The sequence below is a fragment of the Zonotrichia leucophrys genome, chromosome 3 (assembly GCF_028769735.1).
Source record: "Zonotrichia leucophrys gambelii isolate GWCS_2022_RI chromosome 3, RI_Zleu_2.0, whole genome shotgun sequence".
NCBI classification, from domain to species: Eukaryota; Metazoa; Chordata; class Aves; order Passeriformes; family Passerellidae; genus Zonotrichia; species Zonotrichia leucophrys.
The window spans coordinates 35965179-35989063 of NC_088172.1; the positions used below are offsets into that span (position 1 = coordinate 35965179).

Genomic DNA, 23885 nt, shown 5'->3' on the forward strand with positions numbered 1-23885 from the left:
CTGCGACAGTGAAGAGTCACGACTCTTCTGCGACAGTCTTCTGTGATCAGTGTATTTGTTAATAAAGTGTGTTATTTCCTTAATTGCTCAGCCTGAGTCCTTCAAGGGTACTGGCAGGCAATGACAGTGGATAAAAATGACAAAATTAATAACATAGAGACTAAGAGTGTGGGGGATCCAGGAGGGTGGGGCGGGGGGGTGTCTTTCTTTCCAGACTGATATCAGGGCTTTGACTCTGACACGCTGCTGTCGCAAGTCCCTAGCCAGGTAAATGAACGCACGCTGGGCACAGCAGGCTGTGCCGGGGGATCCCATTCCAGGACAATGGCAAGCGGCAGGGCACAAGGCTGTCTTCGTGCCTGGGGCGCTGACAAACCAATCATAATAATACATTAAAAAAAAAAAAAGTATAAAGGCTCCAGGAAACACCCCGTTTTCGTGGCACACAGTTATTGGGAGATCTGTGTGTCAGTGCAGCACTGCTGGAGGAAAAAACCCTGACATTTCTGTCATCTGATGGTATCCCTGGCTGATTGCAGTTTCAAATTTGGTGGCGTGGTCAGCACTGCAGGGGAATGCAGTGAAATCTCGTAATACGATTTAATGAACTTTGAATAATAAAGCAGTGAACCGCACTGCGCCGGCTCGCTTCGGCTCGGCCGCGTTCGGCTCGATTCGGCTCGGCGGAGCCGTCTTTGCTCCTGATTGGCTCGCTTACCGCGCGCTCCCCTCTCTGATTGGTGGGAAGCCTTGCCGGCGGGAGGTCTTATTGGAGTTACCATAGCAGTGTGGGACGCTGCGCGGCCGGACGCGGAGGGATCCGGCCGCGCCGCCGTTCCGTCTGTCTTCGGAACCAGATCAGAGCTGCCGCAGCGTTGTCCCCGCAGGTTTCTGTGCCCTGTCCCCACGGATATCCGCGTCCCTCTCCCCACGGGCGGCATCTCCTCATCCGGAGAGGCTGCGGGTGATGGGGGAGGGACTATGTTTTTCGAACACGAAGGGGCGGTGCCACTGATGTGAGGCGCGACAGAGGCGCGCTTCGCCGCCATTTTCCCCTCAGCGGGGCGGGGCCGTGCCGGGCGGGTTTGGCTTCGATTGTAGCCCTGTGCTGCCGCCCCTGGAGCCTTATGGCGCTGTTTTCACCGCCCCAGTGAGGGACTCCGGTATGGGGATGGTAGATGTGGATCTTTGCTGGCCGCCTCCTCTTCCCTGGGGCCTGCAGGACCCGCCTCAGCACCGGGCAGGGTGCGGGACGAGCCGTGCCCAGAGGGTCTCAGCCTTTCCCTTTCGCCCGCCTTTATCTCATCGCTGCCCCCGAAGTGCAGGGCCAGGCCAGGCCCCTCCGGGCATGCACGCGTTGCGTGTTAGCTCAGCATTCTCACTCTGAAAGGTTCTGTTCGCAGAGCTGCCCTGCTCGCTCTGGAGACTCGTTCTCTCACTGTTCTCTGCCCCTGAGGCGATGCATGTTCTCGGTCCCTGAGCGGGACCAAGGCTCCAGTGCAGGCAGCCGGCTGTGCTTGTGCACGGTGACATCCGTGCGGTGACACGTGGCTGAACGCGGTTTTGGGAGGACGGAGGCATTTGTGAGGGTGCTTTGTTTGTCACAGGGAGATTAAAATGCGTTTCCTCAAAGCTGCAGAGCCTCGTGTTTGGGCACAGGGAGCTGCACTGCTGACAGTGCAGAAGGATGCATGTTTATCTAGGAAGGATTTTTAGGTTGTTCTCAGGTTTAATTATCACAGAATGGTTTGGATTGGAAAGGATCTTTAAGATCATCTAGTTCCAACTCCCTGCCATGGGCAGGGACACCTTCCCCTAAACCAGATTGCTCCAAGCCCCATCCGATCTGGCCTTGGACACTTCCAGGGATCTGGCACAGTCAAACAAATGTCCTGATACAGGACAGCCAGCCTGCTCATGGGATTTGCCATCTGCAGACTGCAACTGGTAGATTGACTAAATGCTTGTTTTATCCACTCAGATTCTGGAAATCCTTTACTCTATTTCTGTCTAAGCTTGTGATTAAATCTGTAGTTTCAAGACCTGCAAAACAGCTGCTGTCTCATATCAGTGAGCCCTGCCTTTGCAGAGAGGAAGATGGCATCTCCCAGCAAGAATCCAAAAAAAGGCAGAAAAAGAAAGGATTAAGATTCAGTAGAAGCTAGAATTATGAAGATTGGTGGTGGGGGGAAATCTGCAGCTAGAGTCTTTGCCACTTTTGGGTTCCTGAAGGCAAATTGCTGCAGAGGCACATTCTCTGTGTTTGCTCTGTTTTATCTCCCCTGGGATCCCAATTCTCTGAGGAGATCAAGCACCTCCTCTGCTTTGTGCTCAGCCTGTCTTTGTGAGGTGGAGGAAATCTGTAAATGGTGGCATGACACAGGAGCCTGTGGCACCTGTGCAGGTAGGGAGGATATATTGCTCATAGGAAGGTGTGCTGGGTTTTTGTAATGCCAAATCTATAGCCTGTCAGGTATCCAAATCTCTTCAGCCCTTGCTGTTTGCCTGTTAATTTTGTATCAGAAATTGGTTCTGTGAGGTTTGCTTTTCTTCTAGCTGGTACTGAGATTGATGTCGTTTGGATTTTGCCTTTTATTTCTTTTATATGTTCTCTGTATTCTTCATACATATATTTGTAACTCTGTCACCTATTTATTAGTAACTAGTTTTCCCAGTAATTTTCCATGGCCTTTCCCTAAGCAGAAAGAGGAAACAAATTCCAGAGCTCCAAGCCCTGAGAGGTACAAGACCTCTATCCTGTCTTGCTTCTTCCTGGGAAGCAAGGCTGAGAACAACTCTTTGGGATACATTCCCATGGACAAAGTACAGCTAGTGCTGAAGGGGGGGGGCTCCAGAGAAGGGGCTTCACCTTGGGGAATTGCATCACCACTTGTTCTCCTAATTGCTGCTTTTTAGCAATTATGCTAGTTTCCTAAAACCTATACAAATGTACTCACCCCTGGGAGGGGTTTGTGTGGACATCTTTCCATAGCTGCCTCTGAAGGCCTTCAAATAAAGATCCCCTTTTGTATTACCTCCTTGCTAAAATTATCTCGAGTTTCATTTCCAGTTTGGGAAAAAGGCAACACGAGGTGTTCAGGTGACTTCCTGAACCCCCTTCCAACATATGCTCTCCTGTGATTTCTGACTCTTTCAGTCAGAAAAGACAGGAAAGAGGATGCAGGAATATCCCAGCAGTTGTTTTTGTCAGTGTACAAGAGCAGGGACTATAAAATGAAACAAATAAAGATGTAGATTACAGACTTTACCTTGAATTGATGGCATGAAATTTGAATCTGCACTCCAGAGAGGTATGCTGGGAGTCAGATATTGTCACTAAAGTGCTGGATTGGACAGAATAAACTCTTAAGTGTTGTCTTCTACAAAAAAAAAAAAAAAGGTTATGTTCTATGAATACCCAAGAGTCTTTGCTGATTCTTATAACTAGATACTGCAAAAAGTAATTGAATATCAGATTTATTTTTTTTTTTTTAATAACTGAAAGCTCTGTCTGAAGACTTGGGGTCAGTATCTGTGCAGAAATAAGCTTTTCTTTTGTTCCATTCTTTACCCAAGTAATGTTGTGAATCCGTTGTTTCCTGGAAGCAGTGTGTCTCCAGTGAATCTGAGATAAATAGGGGTTTAAATGGAGGTTCCTGTAAAGGGCATTTTGCCTCTGTGGTTGCACTGTCTCTGTTATAAATCAATCCACATATCCTGATGCCCATACTAGAGAGAAGATGGAATTTTCTGACTGGAGCTGAGTTAGCACTTCACCATAAGCTTCATCTGGTAGAACTAAGTTTAAATACCAATAAAATGTAGCCATAGTGGGATGTGGCAGTTACTTGAAAGGGATTTTATCTGATTGAAAAAGGCACAAAGGAAAGAAGTAATAGTCTGGAGGTGAAATTTGATAACTCTGAAATGTTTCCAGAGCTGACAGGCATTTTCAAATAATTTGTCAATCCATGTTCTTGGAAAGAAAATGGTGTGTGGAGATGAGGACAGACGGTTCCACCAGAGGCAATATCTGATTGTAAACCTGATACTTCATCTCTGTGTTTTACTTAATGTGACAGGAAAATGTAGCAGGTATCAGCAGGTGGAAGTCCTTTAGAGAGCTGTTTCACTGATCAGTAGGAATTGTAAGAAAATTTAGATTTTGCTGTTAATACAATCATTTTTTATGGATTGTGATGGTTTTATTGTTTTTCCCAGACTAATCCAGCCATGGGTAGTGTGAATTACTCAAAAGGTTCCTGGCTACAAAGATTTGCAAATGGGAAACCTGTGAGAAAACCCAAGCAGCAAGAGCCTTGGAAGGTGAGTGACCCCAGCATTCCTTCAGCTGTAGGTTCTGCTGGGAGCAACACAGAGAGCAGCATCTGTAACTGGGAGCACAGGTGTGTAACTGGGCCCTGTGTTGGAACTGGCCACCCATCCCACTGAAATGCTGGCAGTGTGTTCTGGTCTGGCTGTGCTCTCACACTTCCATGCCTGGCATGTGCCTGAACTCATCTGTGAGCCCTGAGCAGGAGCTTTGGGCTTCAGTCTGTCCCTCCACAGCACACTCAGAAATGGCTGTTGCAGTTGTATTAATTCTTACCATTCCATCCTAGTTTGTGCCTTGTTTGTGGAACCTGGGTGAGAACCAGATCTTTGTAAAGCAGGTTGTCTTTTTATGCAGACCTTTTTCTTTCTTTTCATTTATTCAGAGGTTCTCCTCAGCACCAGCAGAGTGGCACAGCCAATAATTTTGATTTCAGCAGACATTTTGGGAAGGAAAATATTGCCAAAGATTGGCTAACACAGAAGGAAGGGCTTCTGTTGTGTGAAGGTGTGAGTGGAGGAATTAAATAGAAATTATGAAGGGAAGAATGAAAAACTGTTATTTTCAAAGTTCAGTAAAATCTGAGAGATGTTTGTCATGGAGAAGGAGAACAAAGAATTCTAAAAATAGCAACAGATTAAATGGGTTTTATTGAGCTCTTGCATCCTTTTGAGTCAGTTTTAATAAATAACTTGCAGTTTGGTGTGTGGAAAAGTTTCCCATAAAAGCTGAAACAAGCTTGTGACTAGTTAGGATCACAGACTTATGGAACAGCCCAGGCTGGAAGGAACCTTAGGAGATGTCTGGCCCAGCCTTTCATGGGAAAGAGACACCAGGTAAGGGTATCCAGCTACCTGCCAATTGCACCTTGAAAACCCTCAGTGGTGGGGACTCCACCACATCCCTGGGGAGGTTGTTCAGTGACTGATTGATCTCACTGGAAAAATTTATTTCTTACATTGAGATGACACGTCTGCCAGTGCAACTTGTACCTCTCATCCCTTGTCTTCTGGTGGAGTTAGAGCCTCTGTCCTCTTTGTAGCTGCCCTGTAAGTAGCACTGTGATGAGGCTGCCCCTGGGCCTGCCCTTTTCCAGGGAGAAGGGACTTCATTCCTTCAGTGAAAGGACACCCAACTCCTTCACATGTGTATCATCCTGAAGGAAAGCTCTTCTGTTCACTGGTGATGGTTCTTAGCTGGAGTGGTGGCCATGTCTTTGTACTGCTGACTTTAGAAAGGATCTGTAACTAGATGAAGTAAATTCATCAGGCATAATACAACATATCAGTTGTTTCAAATAGTAGGATGTAAGGGTCTTGAAACAAGCCAGAAATTTAGATTTCCTCTTTCTCATTTGTTTTTGGTGGAATTTTTAAAACTTCTTGTCTCTTCCTTGCTTGCTCTGATGTGTGATGTCCTGCTCATCTCAGTGTAATGAACCTTTAGGAGTGTGCAGCTGGTCAGCAGGGCCAAGGCAGACACGACTGAAAACTACACCATCAGTTGGAATTAAAACTCAATATTAAGCCCAGGGAGTAGCAGACCAATATTCCATTCTATGCATAAAATACATGATATCCCCAAATGATAGATCTGGTCTGCATTGCCTGAATTCCTTGTCTGGAGTGCAGGAGTTAAAGAGCCACGTGTTTGGCACAGGTGAGAAACAGTGGCAAGAGGGAGGGGGTGTGGCCGTGGTGAGGAGCAGCCAAGGAGGCCTGAGCATGTACATTCCAGTTCTCCTTCCCGCTCTTCCTATGCTCTTCTGTTGCTACTTAACCCAACTGTTCAGAGCAAATCTTGCAAGGAAATGCCAGCTGGATTGTGGTATAATGTGCCTTTAATCACAACACTAGTAATTATTTTTAATTCAAAAGTAAATTTAACTCTTGCCCTAAGTCCTGATTTCACCTCATGTGGGCTTTTTTCATGTTTTGTTAGGCAGTAGCTGATCAAAGCCGAGACATCATTGCTTCTGCTCAGTGCATCTTGGACAGAGAAAATTTTGTGAGGGTAAGAAGTGTGCTGTTTTCTCACTTGCTGTGTGCTTTCCTGCATGTCAGTATCTTTAGTTCCTAAACAGTGATTCTTGAGAAAATGTTAATTGCTGTATTCTTGAAAAACTATTTTAGAGTTATGAGCTTCTATCTTTTCAGTCCACTCTGGATAGGACTGAAGTAGCAACCCTAGATGTGAATCCCACGTGACTTGACCTGCCTGTTTGCACTAATATTTGTTCTGTGGGTGTGGTGATTTGTGACAGTGGTGCTGTGAGCAAAGGGCAGGAGGGCTGCTCTGATCTGATCCAGCAGATTGCCAGTGCTGCAGGGAAGGTCCTTCTACTGCCTGTCTTGCACAGTCTGGTGCTTGCAGCCCCCTGCTCTGCAGTGATTTCTGCTCAATAACCTGATGGGAAAAAGTGAGTCATTGTCTGCCAAATTTGCACTACAGCTTCAAAAATTAAGGGTCTGAATGCCAGAGCTCTTGAAAGGGCAAGCTTGGAAATAAGTGATGAGAAGTGGAGAGAGGGAGGAGCAGAAGGAAGGGCTGGAAAATAGATGCCTTGGAGCAGTGAGCAGTCAGGTCAGCCAAGCTGCAAACCTTTACACGTGGAATCTTATTGATCAATAGTTTATATGGTTTTTATTTTCCATTTTTTCTTACTTAAGGAGCTGGACAGATATTTGAAGCACAATGATTTCCTAGATCTGAGAAAGACAGAACTTCTGTACAAAAAATATCTTGATAATGTTTCAGAGCCACTTATGCAAAAAATGAAGAAAAAAATGGACAGCCAGTCAGAGAAAGAAGTGTGGAAAAGGAGACAAGAACAATTCTCTGAATATTTAAACTACTTTACAAAGAAGGTATCAATGAGAAACACATTTTTGTCATGGAGGGCGTTGTATACAGAGGGTTGTGGACGAGTTCAGGGGTTTAGCTGTTATTTCCTTCTTGTGAAGTAACTTGGAGTTCAATTCTACCTTGTCTGTAACTTACTTTTCTGAAGGACTTCTATAATGGTGATGTTCCAGCTGTGTGTGTTCACCAGCAGCTATGAGCAGCAGCATTGCTTGGTGCAGTGAACACGTGCTGGGCTCTGAATATGGTGAGACAGAACACCCTACTGAGCTGTGTTTGCCTCTGTGGGCTGGACAATTTCGTGGGAAAACCTTGAGTTCTGTCAGCTCAAACCAAAGGCTGTGAGCAGGGTGTGGGCTGCACTGCCAAGTCTCAGGAGTCCAGCTACAGCAGTACTGCAGCTCTGTGGGCAGGGCATGAGTGAAATGATTTTGTGGCCTTGGGTGCTACTGATCAAGCTTCATAAAAGAAAAAATATGGGAACAGGAAGATACAAACAATTGTTTGTCTTCATGCAGGTAATGGACCCAACTCATGGATTTTGTAGTTCTGTGTGTTTCAGTATTCACAAAAATTGCAAATTGCAGTCACTGTAGAAAATACTTGTTCGTTTTCTTCATTTTGCTCTTAATTTCACACCTCTCTTGAATATCAGATCCCACAGCTAAACTTTCTGCATCTCAGGAACGAAAAGAAAGAGAAAAATAAAAGCAGTTATGTAATCTGCCACAAAAATAATACTTTATGAGAGCAGGCAGTTGTTGTCAGTGGAAACCACTGCACAGTGGAGTTGTGAGACTGTAAACAACCTACTTATCCAGAAATGAAAATACCATGGGAGCTGTGTTGTTTTAAAAAGACCAAACTACCTTTTTCAAAGGCCTGATATGACAGACCCATGCATTTAAACTGCATGGAATGAGAAAGAACTGAAGCAGTCCTGCTGCTGAAGTCCTGGGTTTGGGCTGTGCTGGGGGTACTGCACATGTCTGGGTCTGCATCAGTCCGTCTTGCAAGCTGCTGTGCCAGGTCAGCAGTTTGCTGGGTGCCCTCCAGAAGCAATGGCTGATGCACTGGGATGTGTCCTTCTGCCTGAAGGGGGGCAACAGGATCAGTGATCATCTTCTACCTTTTCTCCTTGCTCTGTGCTGTCAGGTCTGTCACCAGCATGTCTGAGAAGCAGGCTGAGGCCCTTCATATTTACACATTATTTGCATAAGTTTGTGTTAACTGTGGCAGCATATGATAAATTTTGCAGAACTTGAGACACTTGTGTGGGTTAGTTAATGTGGTTAATTCTGGATGTGTTTTCCCTTCCCTCCCTTCTTTTTGCCCATTTTCTTTTGCTCCTTTCCCTGCTATCAGCCTTCTCCTCCACTTGTGGTAGCATTGTTGATGAGATGGAGCTGTGGCCTGGACCATGAGACCCACAGGTTCAGGTCTTTACTCCAATGTATAGATGGAAAAGTCAGCTCATGGACCCAGACATGGAATTCTGCTATCTTGCAGACCAGTGACCTGCCTAAGGCTGTGGCTAGTGAGGGGTCACTCACTCCTGTTTTTCCTTTTCTTTTGAATATCTGTTTTGCTGACATCACAGAATATTTTGAGTTGGAAGGGACCCAGAAGGATCATCATGTCCAACTCTTAAGTGAGTGGGATCAAACTCACCACCTTGGTGTTATTAGCACCATGCTCTGACAAACAGAGCCAATCTCAGGGCTTCCTCCTCTGGAAAAACATTTTCCAAAAAAAGAATATGCCATTGTCTTGACTGTCCTAGTTAAGGTTAGCATTTTAGCCTGTCATTATTTCTGAATACTTCATGAAATAATTTGTTATATATTTATGCCTGTGATAAATTAAAATGGATGGAGAAATTTTCCCGTTACAGTTCAGTCACTTTCTTTCTGAGGTGCAGTGTATGCAAATTGGGAATTCTTTTTTCACAGAATTCAGAGATTTCAACCACCTCTGGTGCTGTGTTATGCTGTGCTTGGCTCTGTCCCACCCAGGCTGCCTGCTCTCACTGTTTTAACCACCAACAGCTGACCCAGTACCTGCTTCTCCCACAGGGTTATGTGTTTTTGGATGATTATGACCCATCAGAGTATGATCCATTCTTCCAGAAGACACGCACAGACTGCTGGAAGGTGTGAGCAGGTTTGGAGTCCCACTTTGACCAGCAGGAGGTTAACAGAGCATGTTACTGACGTGCTGCTCCAGGGGAGTGTATTCTAGTTTTAATAACTCACTCCTACTGCATTTAAGCCCCAGAGTGTTTGAACATGGTTTTCACCAGGAACACAGTCTGGATCTAAGCCCAGTTTTTGAGACACAGTAGCAATGGCAGGGGGAGGCTTGTTTTCCTCATTTCAAATCCATCATGGCAGCATGGAGGGGATGTCCTGTCTAAGGAAGGTTGGAGAGTTCCCAGGCATGCTCAGTGTGTGCTGTGTAGAAGGAAATAATCTGACAGCTCAGCTGATCTTTACAGAAGCATGGCAACACTTTTTCCTTCTCTTTAAAGGACGAGGAACTCATCAACTAGCACAATGACAGAGAGCCAATGATGTCACCTGTGCTCCAGCTGACCACAGCCATCAAAGGTACCCTTTACACAATTAAGTTACATGCACTGCCAAAGCAAGTGAGAGCAGGCCAGGCAGGTCTTTAGGCAAACTGCAATAAACTTACTGTCTTAAACATGTAGTTCTGAAATGTTGTTACCCCACTGCCAAAGAAATGTCTGAGATGCTGCTCCTCTTCTTCCCAGATCCAGCTCAATGCTCTACAGGCCAAAACCTGCTATTTTAGGAGGTTTAACTTGGGCTGAGCTCAGTAAAGACGGTGCTGGTGTTCTCTCCTGGAGACAGTGTCCAAGCAGTAAATCACTTTTCACATACATCGTGGGTGTTTTGAGAAGGCAGGATATAAGCAGGGGAGAGGAGATGGGAAGTGGTGTACAAAACATCTGCTGCTTTCTGCAGAGCTGGTGCTGAGCAGCAGCTGCTGTCAGTGCCCTCAAACCTGACCCTCTCCTGTGCCAGTGCAGTCCCACCTCCCTGCTGCTGCAGCTGACCAGAGCGCTGGGCTCAGAGCCTGGAAACTGAATTTTCTCTGTCCTCCAAACTCCCATTGTACAGACACAATCTCTCAAGAGTTGCCAAGGTTGAGTTTTATTTAGGATTAGAAATACTGAACCACAGAAATCTGTTAAATGTAACAGAGGTTGACTGAGTAATAGGAGGGTGCACAGATGGCGACTGGGTGGGAAACTGCCAGACTTCAGGAGGAATTTCTGCACCCGTGGAAAACAAGGGCACAGGCTGCTCAGAACTGCATGCTGTGCTTCTGCAACAAAGCAGTTTAAAGGAGGAATAGAATGGTTACAATGTAACAAATATTTATAAACAAACATTTTTTTTTTAAACCACCCCTGATTTGCTGCCAAGAGAAAGTTTTTGCTTTCATTTCAACCAGTTCATTTTACAGTTTATATGGGGTGACAGCTCCCCAGAACAAACCTTTAAAACTTGTGATAAACTTTCCTTGAACAAATCCTATAAGCTTTTCTTATTATTTCATATTCCCCTGTACAATAAAATATATTTTTTTAAAATCACTATGCATCAATAAACATCTGTAGACAAATTAATAAACTTATATTTTACTCTCTATATACATGTTGGCAATGTCAAAGCTTCAAGGTTCACATGGAGGTCTGCAAGACCAAGGAAATGTACACAAATAACTTATACTTAGGAAAAAACCCAAAGAGCTGAAGAGTATTTTGCCACATTGTTGTGGGTCACAGTATTTAAAATATTTTTTTCTAGCTATTCTTCACAACCACATTGTCTCAGCAGAGAACGATAAATCAAACTGAAGCAGAAAGAAAAATCAAGTAGCAGTTACTGATTCCAGTGCAGAACTAAAGTCAAGTAAAGAACTATGCTTGAATCGTAAAAGAATATACAATATATTGGAGACTTCTCCAGTGCTAAGGCTTCTTCAGCATTTAACCGTCAAAACGATCATCCTGAGATGTGAAAATTCCAGTGGATATCACTTTTAAGATTTCAAATGGAATGATTTCTAGTGCTGAGCTTAAACCATTCCTCAGTCTGTCTGTCAGACTAAGTGGTAAAATATACAAACAGCTTGGTGCCACATTTCTACATAATATTTTTTATGGCCCTGAAAATGGAAACATTGGCATCCAAACCCAAGATATTCCAAAATAATAAAAAGGCACTGAGCAATAGTACTGTATTTACAGTAACATTAGTATTTGCATAGATCAACAACAACTGGGAACACTGCAAGGAACTAAGCACAACCAGGAACTAAGAGGAAACACAGAAGCAGCAGGAATTCTTGCTTAATAACCAGCATGGGACAAGGAATCTTTTACCAGAAGATGTTCAGGCTGTTAGCTTCAGTTGTCCTTCATAAATTAAAAAAAAAGTGTTCTTAGAGGAGTGTTTTCTGATCAAAGAGCTGCAGGTCAAAGCGCACCCACACTTCTCCTGTTGGAACCTCATGCAGCAGTAGGTGTTTAGTTGTGGGGCCTTTGCTCTCTTGTTCTGTTCTGATTTTTGCTACTGGAACTTCAGTGCGACCCAAAAAATCTGTTGGGCAAATGAATTAGAAATTTCATTAGGCAGAGATATTGACCATAAAAAAATCTGAGTGAGGCAGGGTAATGCAATGCTGTGGGGTACATGCTCTGCTCCAGAGCACTGCTCCCAGGCTTCCAGTTGGATGGACCCTAGCCCTGTGTAAACCAGCCAGCAGTGATAAAAAAGGGGCCTTTTTAGAAGAGAACAATGCTATGGAATTAGGATGTCACAGTTTGACCTAAGGGCTTTAAAAATACTCTTAGAAAATACCCTTTTAGAAGCACAATTTCAAATGTTCTTCAGTTTCAGAGCCGGCTGGTCAGAGTTAGGTGATGGAACTTGTTTATAAATCAGCTGAGGTGCTCAAAGACAGTAAAAAAATCAACTGTTTTGGCTCAGCCAACTTTTAATTATGCCTATATAGCATGCTTTTTACTAGAATGATCTTCAACGATTACTAGTAGGTTTACAATCCTGTTCAGAAATCATAAACTTACTGTGTGACTATTTCTTACATGACATCTTTTGTGTGTGTGCATTGAAAGGTTCACCATGGACTGAAAAAGAAGACTCAGCTGTCCAGCAAAACTCACATTAACTCACAGGAGAAAAGACTGAGCTATTGTCATGGTTTGACCAGGAAGAAGTGGGAATTCTGGGAAGCTGTGGTCAAACCAATGAAGGTTTTGGGTTTCATACTGACACCTGGTGTAGCCAGTGGGGTTTGGACACACCTCCGAGAATACACAGGGGTTAAAAGCAGGGCACTGCCCTGGCACTTCCTCTTTGGACATCGTCGGGCGAGGAGTTCAGATCTCTCTCCCGCCCAGCCTGTTGCTGCTGGGCGGGGAGGGGCCGGCCATGCGGTAGTGGTAGGCCCGGGGCCTGGACAGAGATGGGGTTGAGGGGGCTTCGGGGGGCTCCAAGGATGGAAGGGTGGAGGAGCCCCAAGAGACATCGAGCCCTCGGGCAGCCAGCCTCCCCCCCCCCCCCCCCCCCCAGGAGAGCAGCCAGCCGGGAGGAGAAGGAGGGAGACTGCCCGGCCGCAGCGGCAGCAGGTGTGGGAGTATCATCGTTCTAAGATAGACAGAGACTGAAACTTTTAACCCTTTCTTGCATGACTGGGGCCTTACAAAAATGCTAATCCTCCTCGAAGCTGAATAAGAAGGGAGATGAGAGATGAGATGACTTGGCCCGGAGATTGTGGAGATGATTGGATGGGGAGAGATGATTTGGAGTGGCCTTTTGGCTGGACTTTTTCTTGTAGCCATGGACTCAGTTGTTCCTGTGACACAGACTGCATTTAGGGGGAGGCAGTGCCTCAAAACCAGGAGGGTTCATTTGTGAGGACCCCCCGGCCCCAGGGGGTTGGAAAAATATGGGGGGGACAGTTGTCCCAAAAGCAGAGACTGTGCCTTTTTGGAGTGAGACAAGGCATCCTTGAAAGACCACCCTAAAAGCAGCTCTGATCCATGTCTCGGTGGTGAGAGCACTGGGCATGGAAGGAACATGTTACAAGCGGCAGAAGGACTTTTTTTCTCCCCGGGCGGTGCCGAAGTGACAAGGAAGCATCCGAGGTTTTCAGTGTGTTTCCAGAAGCCTATGGAACAAGAAGGACTCCTTTCCTCTTCATGAACTGATGTTTGAGTATACTAAAGTGTCGTGATGGGCTGGGCAGTTGGTGTTTTTTGAGAGAATGTATTGGATTGGGAAAGTCAGGGAGTGGGGAGGAGGAAAAGTGGTTTTTGTAAGGTTTTCAATTTTTTTTTTTTCTTTTTTTCCTTATAGTCTTTCCTATTTTTTCCTGTAGTTTTAGGTAATAAAGTGTTATTTATGTTTAAGTTGGAGCCTGTTTTGCTTATTCCTGGTCACATCTCACAGCAGACACCAGGGTGAGGCATTTTCATGGGGGCACTGGCTCTGTGCCAGGCTCAAACCATGACAGCTATGGTTACACACAAGGCATCTCAGGTCAAGGCAGTTCCCTGCAAATTTGCAATAATTGACTGTGTGTCAGAGCCCTGAAAAAGCACTTAACCTTTCAGAGAATATGAGAAGCAACTGACTGCCAAAAACGTGCTCAGTTTCCAAGCAACAAGAAAGCTGATCAAGCTGTTGCTGTGAAAATATAGCCCAGGACCTTATTTTTGAGCACCTATTGTGAGTAGAACTGCTGCTTTCAACTTGTCTGTCTCCTCAGTCTGACAAGAAAATAATTGTGCGTCTGATACAGAAGCCAGACTGGGATCAGATCTGACTGCCTGGAGTTACTGGCTCTGGAAGGCTGTGGAACCTCTTGAGTACTGAGGCATTGTTTTTACACAACACTTCTCAGGCAGCAGTCAGACCTACTGGCTCTTGAGACTGCTGCTGAGGAACTGGGTACTTAGCTAACAAAAAGCATTCTTTGCCTAAATATTCACACTTACCATCAGGTGAGAACTGATCCCTGTCAAACATGGTGATACACAGGACATCCTGATACAGATCCTTGATGAAGAACTGGCAGTTGAAGTTCCACTTGGGGTTCAGGGTGTCCTGCAGGGTCCTGGTAGTGTAGCTCTGTGAGCCCATGCTGATCTCACAGTATGGGTTGCTCTTCCCTAAACACAGAACAGGGAGTGAAACCCCTCTGCAGAGCACAACCTCCCCCTCCACCTGGAGCCTGCCTGGACACACATCAATGCTGCTGCCAGATGATGTGGATCAGGCAATCCTATATTCCAGAGCAGCACAGGGCTGGCTCTTCACTATGTCCTCTGAAACTAAAGAATGACTATTTCATATAGAAACTGTAGACAAACCACAGGGGTTCCCAAATGACCAACTGCTCTCAGCAAGCCTTTCCAAATGTTTCAGGAATAAAACTGCTCTGAGACTGTTTCCCTCACTTACCATTGGGCTTACAGGCCTTCAGTTCTGTTGCTTCAATCACTTGCACCATCAAGCGTCCTATTCCTGAGGTTTTCTGTGAACGAGCTGGGAACAAAGAGGTCAAAAATAAACAGATTGGTTGGAATGTAAGAACTGGCCATAGATCTGAAGGAGACACTGGCATCCTCCAGAAAATGGCCTGCCCCTGTATCCAGGTGGATAAAGGGAAATGCAGAACTCAGTGGGTACCTTGATAAGCCTTCTCACGCTTCCTCTTCTCCGTTTCAATGTATTGCTCTGACGCTGCTTTGATTTTCTGGACCCAGGCAGTCCTGCAGGGAGCAATCCCTACAGTCAGGGTCATCCCACAGGCAGCAAAATCTTCAGTGACTCTGCCCCACTCTCCTTCCCCATTCTCCCCTCCCTAAATTTTAGAGCCATCACAAATCAAGTCAGGTCATGGACTAAGGTGATGGAGTTTTTGGACTTAACCTTATGCCACATTCCAAATCGGCCTCAATAAATGGACATGGAGCTGCTGTTTTATCAAAGACTGTTGGGTCGCATTAAAGACTGCTCAGGACTGGGGAAGAGCCCTATGGGATGCTGGATTTTGCAGCCCTAAACTGTTCTTCGATACAAGTGAAACACCAAGGAGCAGCAGATGTGGCTGGATGCCACTGCAAAAGCTGCTACAGAAGCAGAACAAAATCAGAGAAAACTTCTCATTCAAATGAGAGTCCAGTGAGTATATTTCCTGGCCAAGAGACAGCTCTGTTCCTGAGCTCGGAGTCCCTGTGTCAGCTCATTGGAAACACAGCCTGCAGCATCAATGAACTAGTTTAAGCTCAGATTTGCATTTTCACTACTCACCGCTCGTTAATGTTGTCAGTTTTAAGTGTGTAAACTCTGTCAATGTGTGATATGTGAAAAACTGGCTCGTCACTTGAAGGGTCTGTGGGCAGCTTCACAAGGACTTCATTAAGGAAAACCGGCTGAAAGAAGAGCAAATGTCACTGTGGCAGCATCACCCTGTGACAATAGGCAAAAGCTGGCTGCATGTTTAAATACACTGTTTTACTGTAGGGAAAATGAAAGACTTAGGACACAGGACAAACAATGAGATCACTATGTAAGGGATGCAAGAAAGGGCTGAGAGAAAAATTTCTCTGGCAATTCACCCCATTCTGCTTTCCTAGGCAAAGAGCTTTGTGAAAGGGGAAGGAGTGTGCAAGCAGAGCTGCAGTGTGGAGCTCAGAAATCCAGTAATCTCTCAGGTTCCCTGAGGTAAAGCAGGCCCAATACTTAAGCTTATGTCTCCAGTTTCAAAATCTTGGGAACACACACTGTATGGGCACAGAGACTAAAATTTTGCATCTTCTGCTGTTTTCTGAAGGACAGGAATTTTCTTGTGGATGCAGGAACCTGTGTAAACTGAAGTCAAGGCTCCTGCTTCTGAACATCCCACTCAGCTGTTCAGGCATGATGCTATTTCTGCCCTTTTCCCCCAAAGTGGATGGAAGTGTTAGTTAAACCAAGATGCAGAAATATGTCCTTTTCTGGGTACTAAGCCAACGTCATTTGTGCAAGTTGTTTGCCAGAACGTGCCCTTGTGACAGCAAAAGGGGCCACACAGCTAATGCCAGTGGAGAGCAACATTCCTCATCAGAGACCAGGACTCACTGTACCAACACAACCTGGAACATCTTGACTCACTCACCATTTTGTACATTTTGAACTGGGAGTTGGATTTAGGGCTGAACAGTTTATCGGATCCGGAAGACACAAACTGTTTAACCATGTAGGTGAGCAGCAGGAAGTCATTGAAAAGGAATCCATACAGCTCCTTGCTGCTCTTGGCCTTGTACAGCTTCCCACTGTGCAGGAGCTTCCGTGGTCCCAAGCAGTTTGTGAGGGAGTTGAACACGGGTTGCTGGGAAGAGACAAAACCCATTAGCAGCAGCAAGTCTGTGCAAACATCAGCTCCTGCTCCTCTGCACTGTGGAGACTGACCAAGCTGCTGAAAATGTTCTTCTCTTTTCTTTAATGAATTCCATTCTAAATGAAGAGAAGGGAACTGTTATGTGATCAGCCATGGCCACAGCACAACTTCCACTTCAGAGGAGATTTAAGCTTTACCAAGAACACACACAGAGAGATGACCAGATGGAGGCATTTACACTGCATGGCCCCTTCTGCGTTGTCCAGAAGCTGTGTTTAAGAAGAGGCTGCACAGGCTGCAGTCAGGTCACCTCTTGGGGGTGATTAGGTGATGGAACAGGACAGACCTGGGTCTGTCAAGCCATGGTTCCTTATGCAGTGGAGAACTGTCACACACCCACCTCCATTTGAAGGCTGTCCTGAAAGGTACAGGAGCCTGAACACCACATATCCTTGCGGATCTGAGGGCAGCTGTTCCCTGCCTGCTTGAAGGAAAACCCTAGGAAGCACACACTAAGTGAAATCCTCCATTGTAACACCTGACTTAGCCCAGTGGCAGCATGATCAGGAGTTCAGAGAGAAGAGTTATTTCTGTCTGTTTAATGGTCTAAATGGCACCAGTTTTTAAGCTGATAAATCAAGATTTCTCTGCCACTATAGCCATGCAAAAACAATGGTTCATCACGTTATGGCTGTGAGTAGGATTCAATAAAAGCTTCCCTGCCTAGAGCTCAGCAGTGGATCATGTTCCAATAAGGGATGTCAGCAAGAACTCCCATTCCCTCCCTGGCCATGCTGAAATGACTCTGAAAAGCCCCAGCCCTGCAGGGCATCAATGCAGGTACCTCAGCAAGGCCTTCACACTGGACGTGGGCCTGGATCCATTCCAGTCTGTCCGAGTTCTCCTTCTCACGCACGCCCTCGTTCACCTGGGAGCACAACTCCTCGGCGCGCTCCAGGGCGAGCCGGAGGTTACTGTGGTCCGGGTGGTTCTCTGCAGTGTTCTCTAGAATCTGGTGTGGATCAAAGAGGAGAGAAAGCAAGATGAAAACAGATGTAAGCCTGTCGGAGAAATCCTCATAAAGGGACAAGCCTTTATCTTGGCTTTTGCTACAGAGATCAAACTCAAAGCCTTCACCTACAAAGCCTCATTGGGGTACTCACACTCTTTATGAGCAGGGGGTAGCGCGTTATCCTTTGCATGGGTTTCAGGAGGAAGCTGGAGAGGGGCATTCCTTTGCACCGAGGGTCCAGGGCAAGTTTCTGTGGTGCAACCCAGAGATTTAGCAGAGACACTGCATTAGTCATCAGAAAACAGTTGCATCACTGGCACTGAATACTGGAAATTCTCTAAGCAGATTCATTTTTCCAGGCATTCCAAGAGATCTTAGATTTTTTCAGTATGCAGATACTACTTGTATCTAGAACAAACAGGAAAGCTGGCAGTGTCACTGCACCCAGATGCTTTGCCAGCATAAATCACAGGGTCATTGCTCATACAGAATCCTTACATTCAAAACTGTTCCAGCTTTTATTTTGACATCACAGGCTCCACTCAGGTTGAAAAAGAGCAAAGCAATGAAAGAAACAAATGCCTGATGTTAACTGTTCTGGCAATTTTCCTTTTATGGCCTAAGTAAATCAGCTAGAGAGAAAGACGGTGTTATAAATAAAGAGCACACACAGTGTTAGCCATGGTCACCATGTAAATACACCTTGGAAGCCTCTTAGCTATTTTTGCAGGATTTTACTCTTCTGGCTTATTTTGATGTGGTGAATGCTGGTTAACAGGCTCCTGTCATTGAGGAAAGGAGAGGGCACAGAAGCCACCGAATGAGATACCTTTAAGTAGTCTTTGAAATCAGCATCTTCATCAGTTTTCTGCTGCAGCAGGGCCGCTCCGTTGAGCTGGCAGCTGCAGAAGCGGATGTAGGCCTGCATGTGGGACAGCTCTGCTGCCAGGATGTCCCCGATCATCTGCACCGGCATCTTCTCGCCTCCCGTTTTCTTACGCACCCGCAGGGCCCTGCGGACAGGAAAGAGATCAGCATCCAACTCTGCTGCCAAGTCACAACCTTACAGATCCACCTCTGAAAGGACACAAACCTGGCAGGGGAATTTCCTTACACAGCACAGGCTCTTCCAGGAGATGCCAGGGTCCTGCCTGAAACCCCAGGAAGTCACCCTGACAACACCCTGAGCTGAACAATCTCCCTGATGGGGTCTGGGGGACTGGGACTCTCCTTTGAGGTTTCTGCAGCATCAATCCAGCATCAATCTCTACATTCAACCAGAATCCCATTCAGTGAGTTACTAGCCACTGTATCTTTCTAAAGATTATTTTTAAAGAATAAAAGGTTGCTTTGCAGAAAACTGGGAAGAAAAGCTTCCTACTTTTGTGTAGGGTCTGTTTCTAAGATATTACAGCAAATGTACATCTGTTCCTGCTGTTGATTTCTCCCTCTCTCTTACTATAGCTCCTTTTGAAGCAGTCTGACTGCATTCAGCTGTTCTGAATGCAAGCATCTACAGGAAATAATCAACAAGGACAGAATATTGACTGTAAACCCAGCAAACTTTCTGGGGAAAGAATGACAGAATAATGAAAAGGAAATGTTAAGACTGTAGGTAAGTACTCACTTCAGTAACTTTGTATTTGACATGATGAGTTCCTTCCAGTTAACAAAGATCAGCCCCATTTCTCCTTCTGTGAGACAGCCTGAATCAGCCATTGGTTTCTGGAAAACCTGCAGCCAAAAAATGAGCAATTCTTCAGAGAATAGAAACAGCTCAGCCTCTCACTTAGGCCAGCAGTGACTTTTTTTGAATGCTCAGTGTCTAATTTCTCAGCAGTTGACAGCAATTTCTTACTAGCACTTGTGACAGCTGTTTCCCCTGAGCGTGTGACCCCATTCTGACACTGGTACCAGCACTTGCAAAGCGAGGACAAGCACTGGGACCTGCAGGCTGATAGCTCAGCAGGAGAGCATTCCTGTGATTTCAGGGTCAGTCACTGCACAAATTACACTCAGGCACTGCTCCGCTCCCCTGACCCAGAGCACTCAGGGTCACCCTGTGTGCAGAACCACAGCTGCTCTCAGGGGCCCTCAGCACCTCATCTCTGGGGAGCAGAGCACCCCTGGGACTCGACTATTTAACATCTGCCACACTTCACCACACCATTGTTCTGTACAGAGAGATCAGGTTGGACGCCCAAGAGCGCTTAATGCTGGCCTGTCCCTGCCCTGCTGAGGGAGGTGGTCTTGCTTCCAGAAATAAGACTGGGGAGGAGGCACATGAAAAGCTTTTATGGTGCTTCTGCAGCTCTGTGCAGCTCTGCTCGACACCGGGCCCCAACCCATCATCTTTTTACTGAGCCCCAACACAAGAAGAGGATTTGGAAAACAGGAAGGTCTTTGTGAGTTGATGAGTTTCACAAAGTGGTGCCTTTGCCTGGCGAGCAACCACATATCATTCACTGAAAATGGAGGTGCCCACACACCTTTCCTCCTCCATCAACTCACAATTCATAAGAATCCGTTTATTGTTATTACTCAGTATAGAGGTGCTCTTTTGCCAAATGCACTTTCCCATCCAAGCCATCTCACCTCTATGACGAGCTGCAGGTCATCCATGTACCTTTCTTCTGTCTGAATGAGCTCGTGAATGTAGCCCTGCCTTTTCCTTTCCATGGGCTGCATGGTGTCAAGGCTCTGGAGATCAGCACACCCTGCAGGAAATAAGTGAGGAGTTCAGATCCCACTCAAGGCATTAAATCTGATAAATTAACAAAATTGCACCAGCATTCAGCAGTCTATGGCTCAGACTCTACAGGCACTAATAAACCCTCTCTGCAGCAGCAGTGGGTTTCAAAATCAAGTGATGTAGCAATCGTCCCCCTCCCTTCTTTGTGTCACTTTTCAGTCTATCACCTTTTTACTTCTTTGAACACCCCTTGTACTATGATGCAGAATAAGAGTACCTGACATCTTGCCACTCCATTTGTCTCATGACTTTTCTCACCTCTTCTGCCACACTGATTTGAAACTGTGATTTTTTTCTTACCTTGAGCAATGTCTTTTTGGACTTGATGACCTTAAAGGTCTTTTCCAACCTTAATGATTCTATGATTCTAAGTTGTCTTTTGTGAGATGAAGTCATAGAAAATGTAGCTGGTCCTGACTTAAGACATTGCACTTTTAATCCCCACCCCATTTCTGAAGTTCTTTGCCTTACTTATTAATTTATGATACTAACCACCACTACAAATTTGTAAAGCTGTAACACAACATTGTAGTTGTGTAACTCACAGCTGCACAACTTTTTTTTTTTTTTTAATTAGCTGGAAACATATTGAATTATTTTCATGCATCAGGGATGAAGAATCAAAATCATGCAAAGGAACACACTGACAGTCAGTGTCACAAACCCCATGTCAGAACATGCAAACCCTGCAGCTTCACAGGACTCTATCTCTAACTGGATGTTAGTAAACAAGACAGCAGTGTTCAAACTTTGAACCAAAACCAAACCAAAAACTGGTAAAATCAGAGTGGTGAATGTGTTTAGCTGGGTAAAGGAGAGCACAGAAATCAATCTGATCCCTCTGTCAGCCATCACACAGCAGAATATTGCAAAGCAGCAGGAGGGAAAAAGGAAAAAGAAGGAACAATTACAGAATGTTTGAGAACATCCATCTATCCCTGGGTGTGATGGCATCAGGCTGCAATACCAGGTGAACTGTGGGTTTGGCAGGACAGCAGAAAGGGCATCGCAGGGACTCGCTTTCATCCGGCAGTTCTAGAGGAACAATACTCCATGAAGGTTCACAGGAGTTGTGAAAGGCACAATGACCTACAGCAGGAAGGGCTGTGTGTCCCCTGGCACCCTGACACTCCTGGCACACAAGGATGTGACTATTCACTGCCAAGGTATAGATCTGCTCATGGGAAGGCGAGTTAGTAATAAACTTGAGAGAAAGAAACAAAGAAACACTAAACATTAGGCTGAACTTAATGTGACAGTGGCCTAATGGGAACCTCACAGGCTCCTGAGCTTCCAGCTACATCAGCATCAAGGTGCTCTCAAAGAGCAACTGTCAGCAGGAGATAAACTCTTGCCAAATGACATTTTAGGACACCGTAACAAGAAAACACTTTGAACAACACAAAGAAGTAAAACAGCAGCAAAGACAACAGCTAGATTGAAAATCAGGACTTTTCAGTTCTGCACTCTAAGGAGGATCACAGATCTTAAACTTTCTGACAAGGTTTGAAAAAACACCACTTTTTAAGAAGAGATGAGGGATTGCAGCTCTTTTGATCACACAGAATATTCCTTCTGGCCTTAGTTATCCCCAAAGCTACAACCAGGGCAAAATTAGATGAGAAAAAGGAGTGAAGTTACAGATAAAAGTGATTCCTGCAAAGTCTGATGTCTTAGTCCATTGAGACAGTCTCTGGCCAATGTGCTATTTCTGGATTCCTTTGTCACTCTTCAGTCTGTACAGGATTGAGGTTAAACCCACCTGGTTACTAAGACATGAAATTTCAGGACAATCCAAGGGCTTGCACAGTAACTAGACATTAATTGTCCAGATTTGGAAGTTGCAGCTTTTGCCAGTGGCTCCCTTTCCTACTGCAAGGTGCACTCCTGTGACAGAAGCAGGGATGGGCTGAAGCTGCTGTTGGCTGGAACAACCCACATGCTGGGGCTTGGGTCTGTCTCATGCTGGCCACTGAAAGTTGGGGCCAAGCCTGGGAGAGAAATGAGCCCTTTTTATGCTTTAAAATATATTTGGTTTATGAATTTGCTATCAGATGCAAAAATTCAGTTACATTAACTGGCTCCTGTGCTAACCTTGTGTTTGGACTGTCAGCTTCTGGGATGAAGAGATGAATGCTACTTTGTATTTAGTATTTTTTATAATTTTATTTAAACACTAGTGTTTACTAGTGAAAACACTCCTGATTTTGATAGGTCTGATGATACTGGCATAAAAACATATTATGCAATCCCCATGTTTGATTTTAGAGGGTGAATTCAGGCATTTGAGTCTGAAGGGAAAAACAAAAAATAAAAGAAGAATAAACCAGCATAACGAGTGCATTTGCCAATGTTTTTCCTAAGTGGCCACAGCAACCCACTGGCTCGCTGATGCTGAAAGGGTGGAACTGCATCTCCACCTCTTCTCCTCCCACATTGCTGTTCCCTCCTTTCCTTGCATCAATTCTGGCACTTATCTGATTTCCTGCTGGCAACAAACAAATCCCAAGGGGAGTAAAAGAAAGCAGTTTTCTGCTGGTTTAACAGCCAGGAATGTGCATGGAAGCAGTAAAACTGCCTTGTTTGGCAGCAGAAAGCTCTTGGCTTGGCTTCCCTCTGGTGAAGCTTCATCCCAAGCTCCCCAGGCAGCTCAGGAAGAGCAGTGGGATTTCTGGGAGTGTCTGCAGCAAGGAATTGCAGCTCCTCACCCGCTCTGCTGACCAAGAGGGATTCCCTGGAGGATAAGCCAGCCTGCCTCTCCCACCAAGTGCAGGCAGTGCCAGGCTTTCAGCCAGCCTGGGGCAGAGCCTGCCCAGCTCTCTCTCCAGAACACTCACCAGAGCAAGCAGGGGGTGTCTGGAACCTTGGAAACTCAGGGCACAGCAACAGAGAGATGCCCATTCTGACTGTGGTGCTCTCTGGGCTAAATCCTGCTCCCTGAGCTGAGGAAGCAGCTGCCAGGGTAAAACAACCTGGAGAGTTTATAAACAGGAAATCCCAGTCTCTGAAGTTGTGTTTAAAATTATACTTTCCAAATATACCTGAACAAGGAGCATTTTTTCCTACTAACATAACTAAAAGTTGCTCTCTTCTGCAGGAGATTCAAAGCCCTGAAAAACATGGAGGGCTGGGGGAGAAAACCTTCCCAATTACGGACTTTTTTGATATGAGCCCACTCAAGGGGAAGACGGACAGTTTCTGAAGAAAGGAAATCCTCCAGTGAAAGACAGATGAACAACATATAGCACTATTTCCCCAACAGACTTTCTCACTCCATGGACAGGGGGAAAAAAGCCATTAAAAGTGACAGCTCTGAAAAGACATCCCAACCCTCCAAGAGGAGCTCAGGCACTCATCTGGAAGGATGCAGCTACACTAGGGGCATTGGGTGGCCAATGAAGACTATTTAGGGATAGAGAAGAGGTTTAGATTTAATATTAGGAAAAATTTCTTCATGGAAAGGGTTATAAAGCTGCCCAGGGAAG

At 45.5% G+C, this 23885-nt stretch overlaps 2 protein-coding genes across 6 annotated transcripts in view; one reads left to right on the forward strand and one right to left on the reverse strand.

Moving 5' to 3' along the window:
* The first annotated feature begins 811 nt into the window (after positions 1–811).
* On the forward strand, positions 812–10366 carry FAM228B (family with sequence similarity 228 member B). The gene is made up of 6 exons (XM_064707813.1): positions 812–887; positions 4222–4326; positions 6275–6346; positions 7003–7200; positions 9271–9348; positions 9726–10366. The coding sequence occupies exons 2-6, from the start codon at positions 4234–4236 to the stop codon at positions 9744–9746; spliced, it is 462 nt and encodes a 153-aa protein (XP_064563883.1). The 5' UTR covers positions 812–887; positions 4222–4233; the 3' UTR covers positions 9747–10366.
* ITSN2 (intersectin 2) overlaps positions 10352–23885 on the reverse strand; it is a 90498-nt gene continuing 76964 nt past the window's right edge. For all 5 annotated transcript variants that reach the window (XM_064707808.1, XM_064707810.1, XM_064707811.1 and 2 more), the window contains 11 exons: positions 20244–20365; positions 19276–19382; positions 18478–18661; positions 17800–17898; positions 17481–17648; positions 16415–16627; positions 15568–15689; positions 14944–15026; positions 14716–14799; positions 14250–14423; positions 10352–11829 (listed from right to left, as the gene is read on the reverse strand). In XM_064707808.1, the coding sequence (XP_064563878.1) occupies positions 11672–11829; positions 14250–14423; positions 14716–14799; positions 14944–15026; positions 15568–15689; positions 16415–16627; positions 17481–17648; positions 17800–17898; positions 18478–18661; positions 19276–19382; positions 20244–20365 (1514 nt within the window). In that variant the 3' untranslated portion in view covers positions 10352–11671. The remainder of the gene's footprint in view (positions 11830–14249; positions 14424–14715; positions 14800–14943; positions 15027–15567; positions 15690–16414; positions 16628–17480; positions 17649–17799; positions 17899–18477; positions 18662–19275; positions 19383–20243; positions 20366–23885) is intronic.

Excerpts from the sequence above, each read along its gene's own strand:
- FAM228B (XM_064707813.1), top strand. The coding sequence starts at position 4,234 with ATGGGTAGTGTGAATTACTCAAAAGGTTCCTGGCTACAAAGATTTGCA. Across the intron at positions 4,327-6,274 it reads AGCAGCAAGAGCCTTGGAAG|GCAGTAGCTGATCAAAGCCG; the intron begins GTGAGTGACCCC and ends ATGTTTTGTTAG. Across the intron at positions 9,349-9,725 it reads CACGCACAGACTGCTGGAAG|GACGAGGAACTCATCAACTA; the intron begins GTGTGAGCAGGT and ends TTCTCTTTAAAG.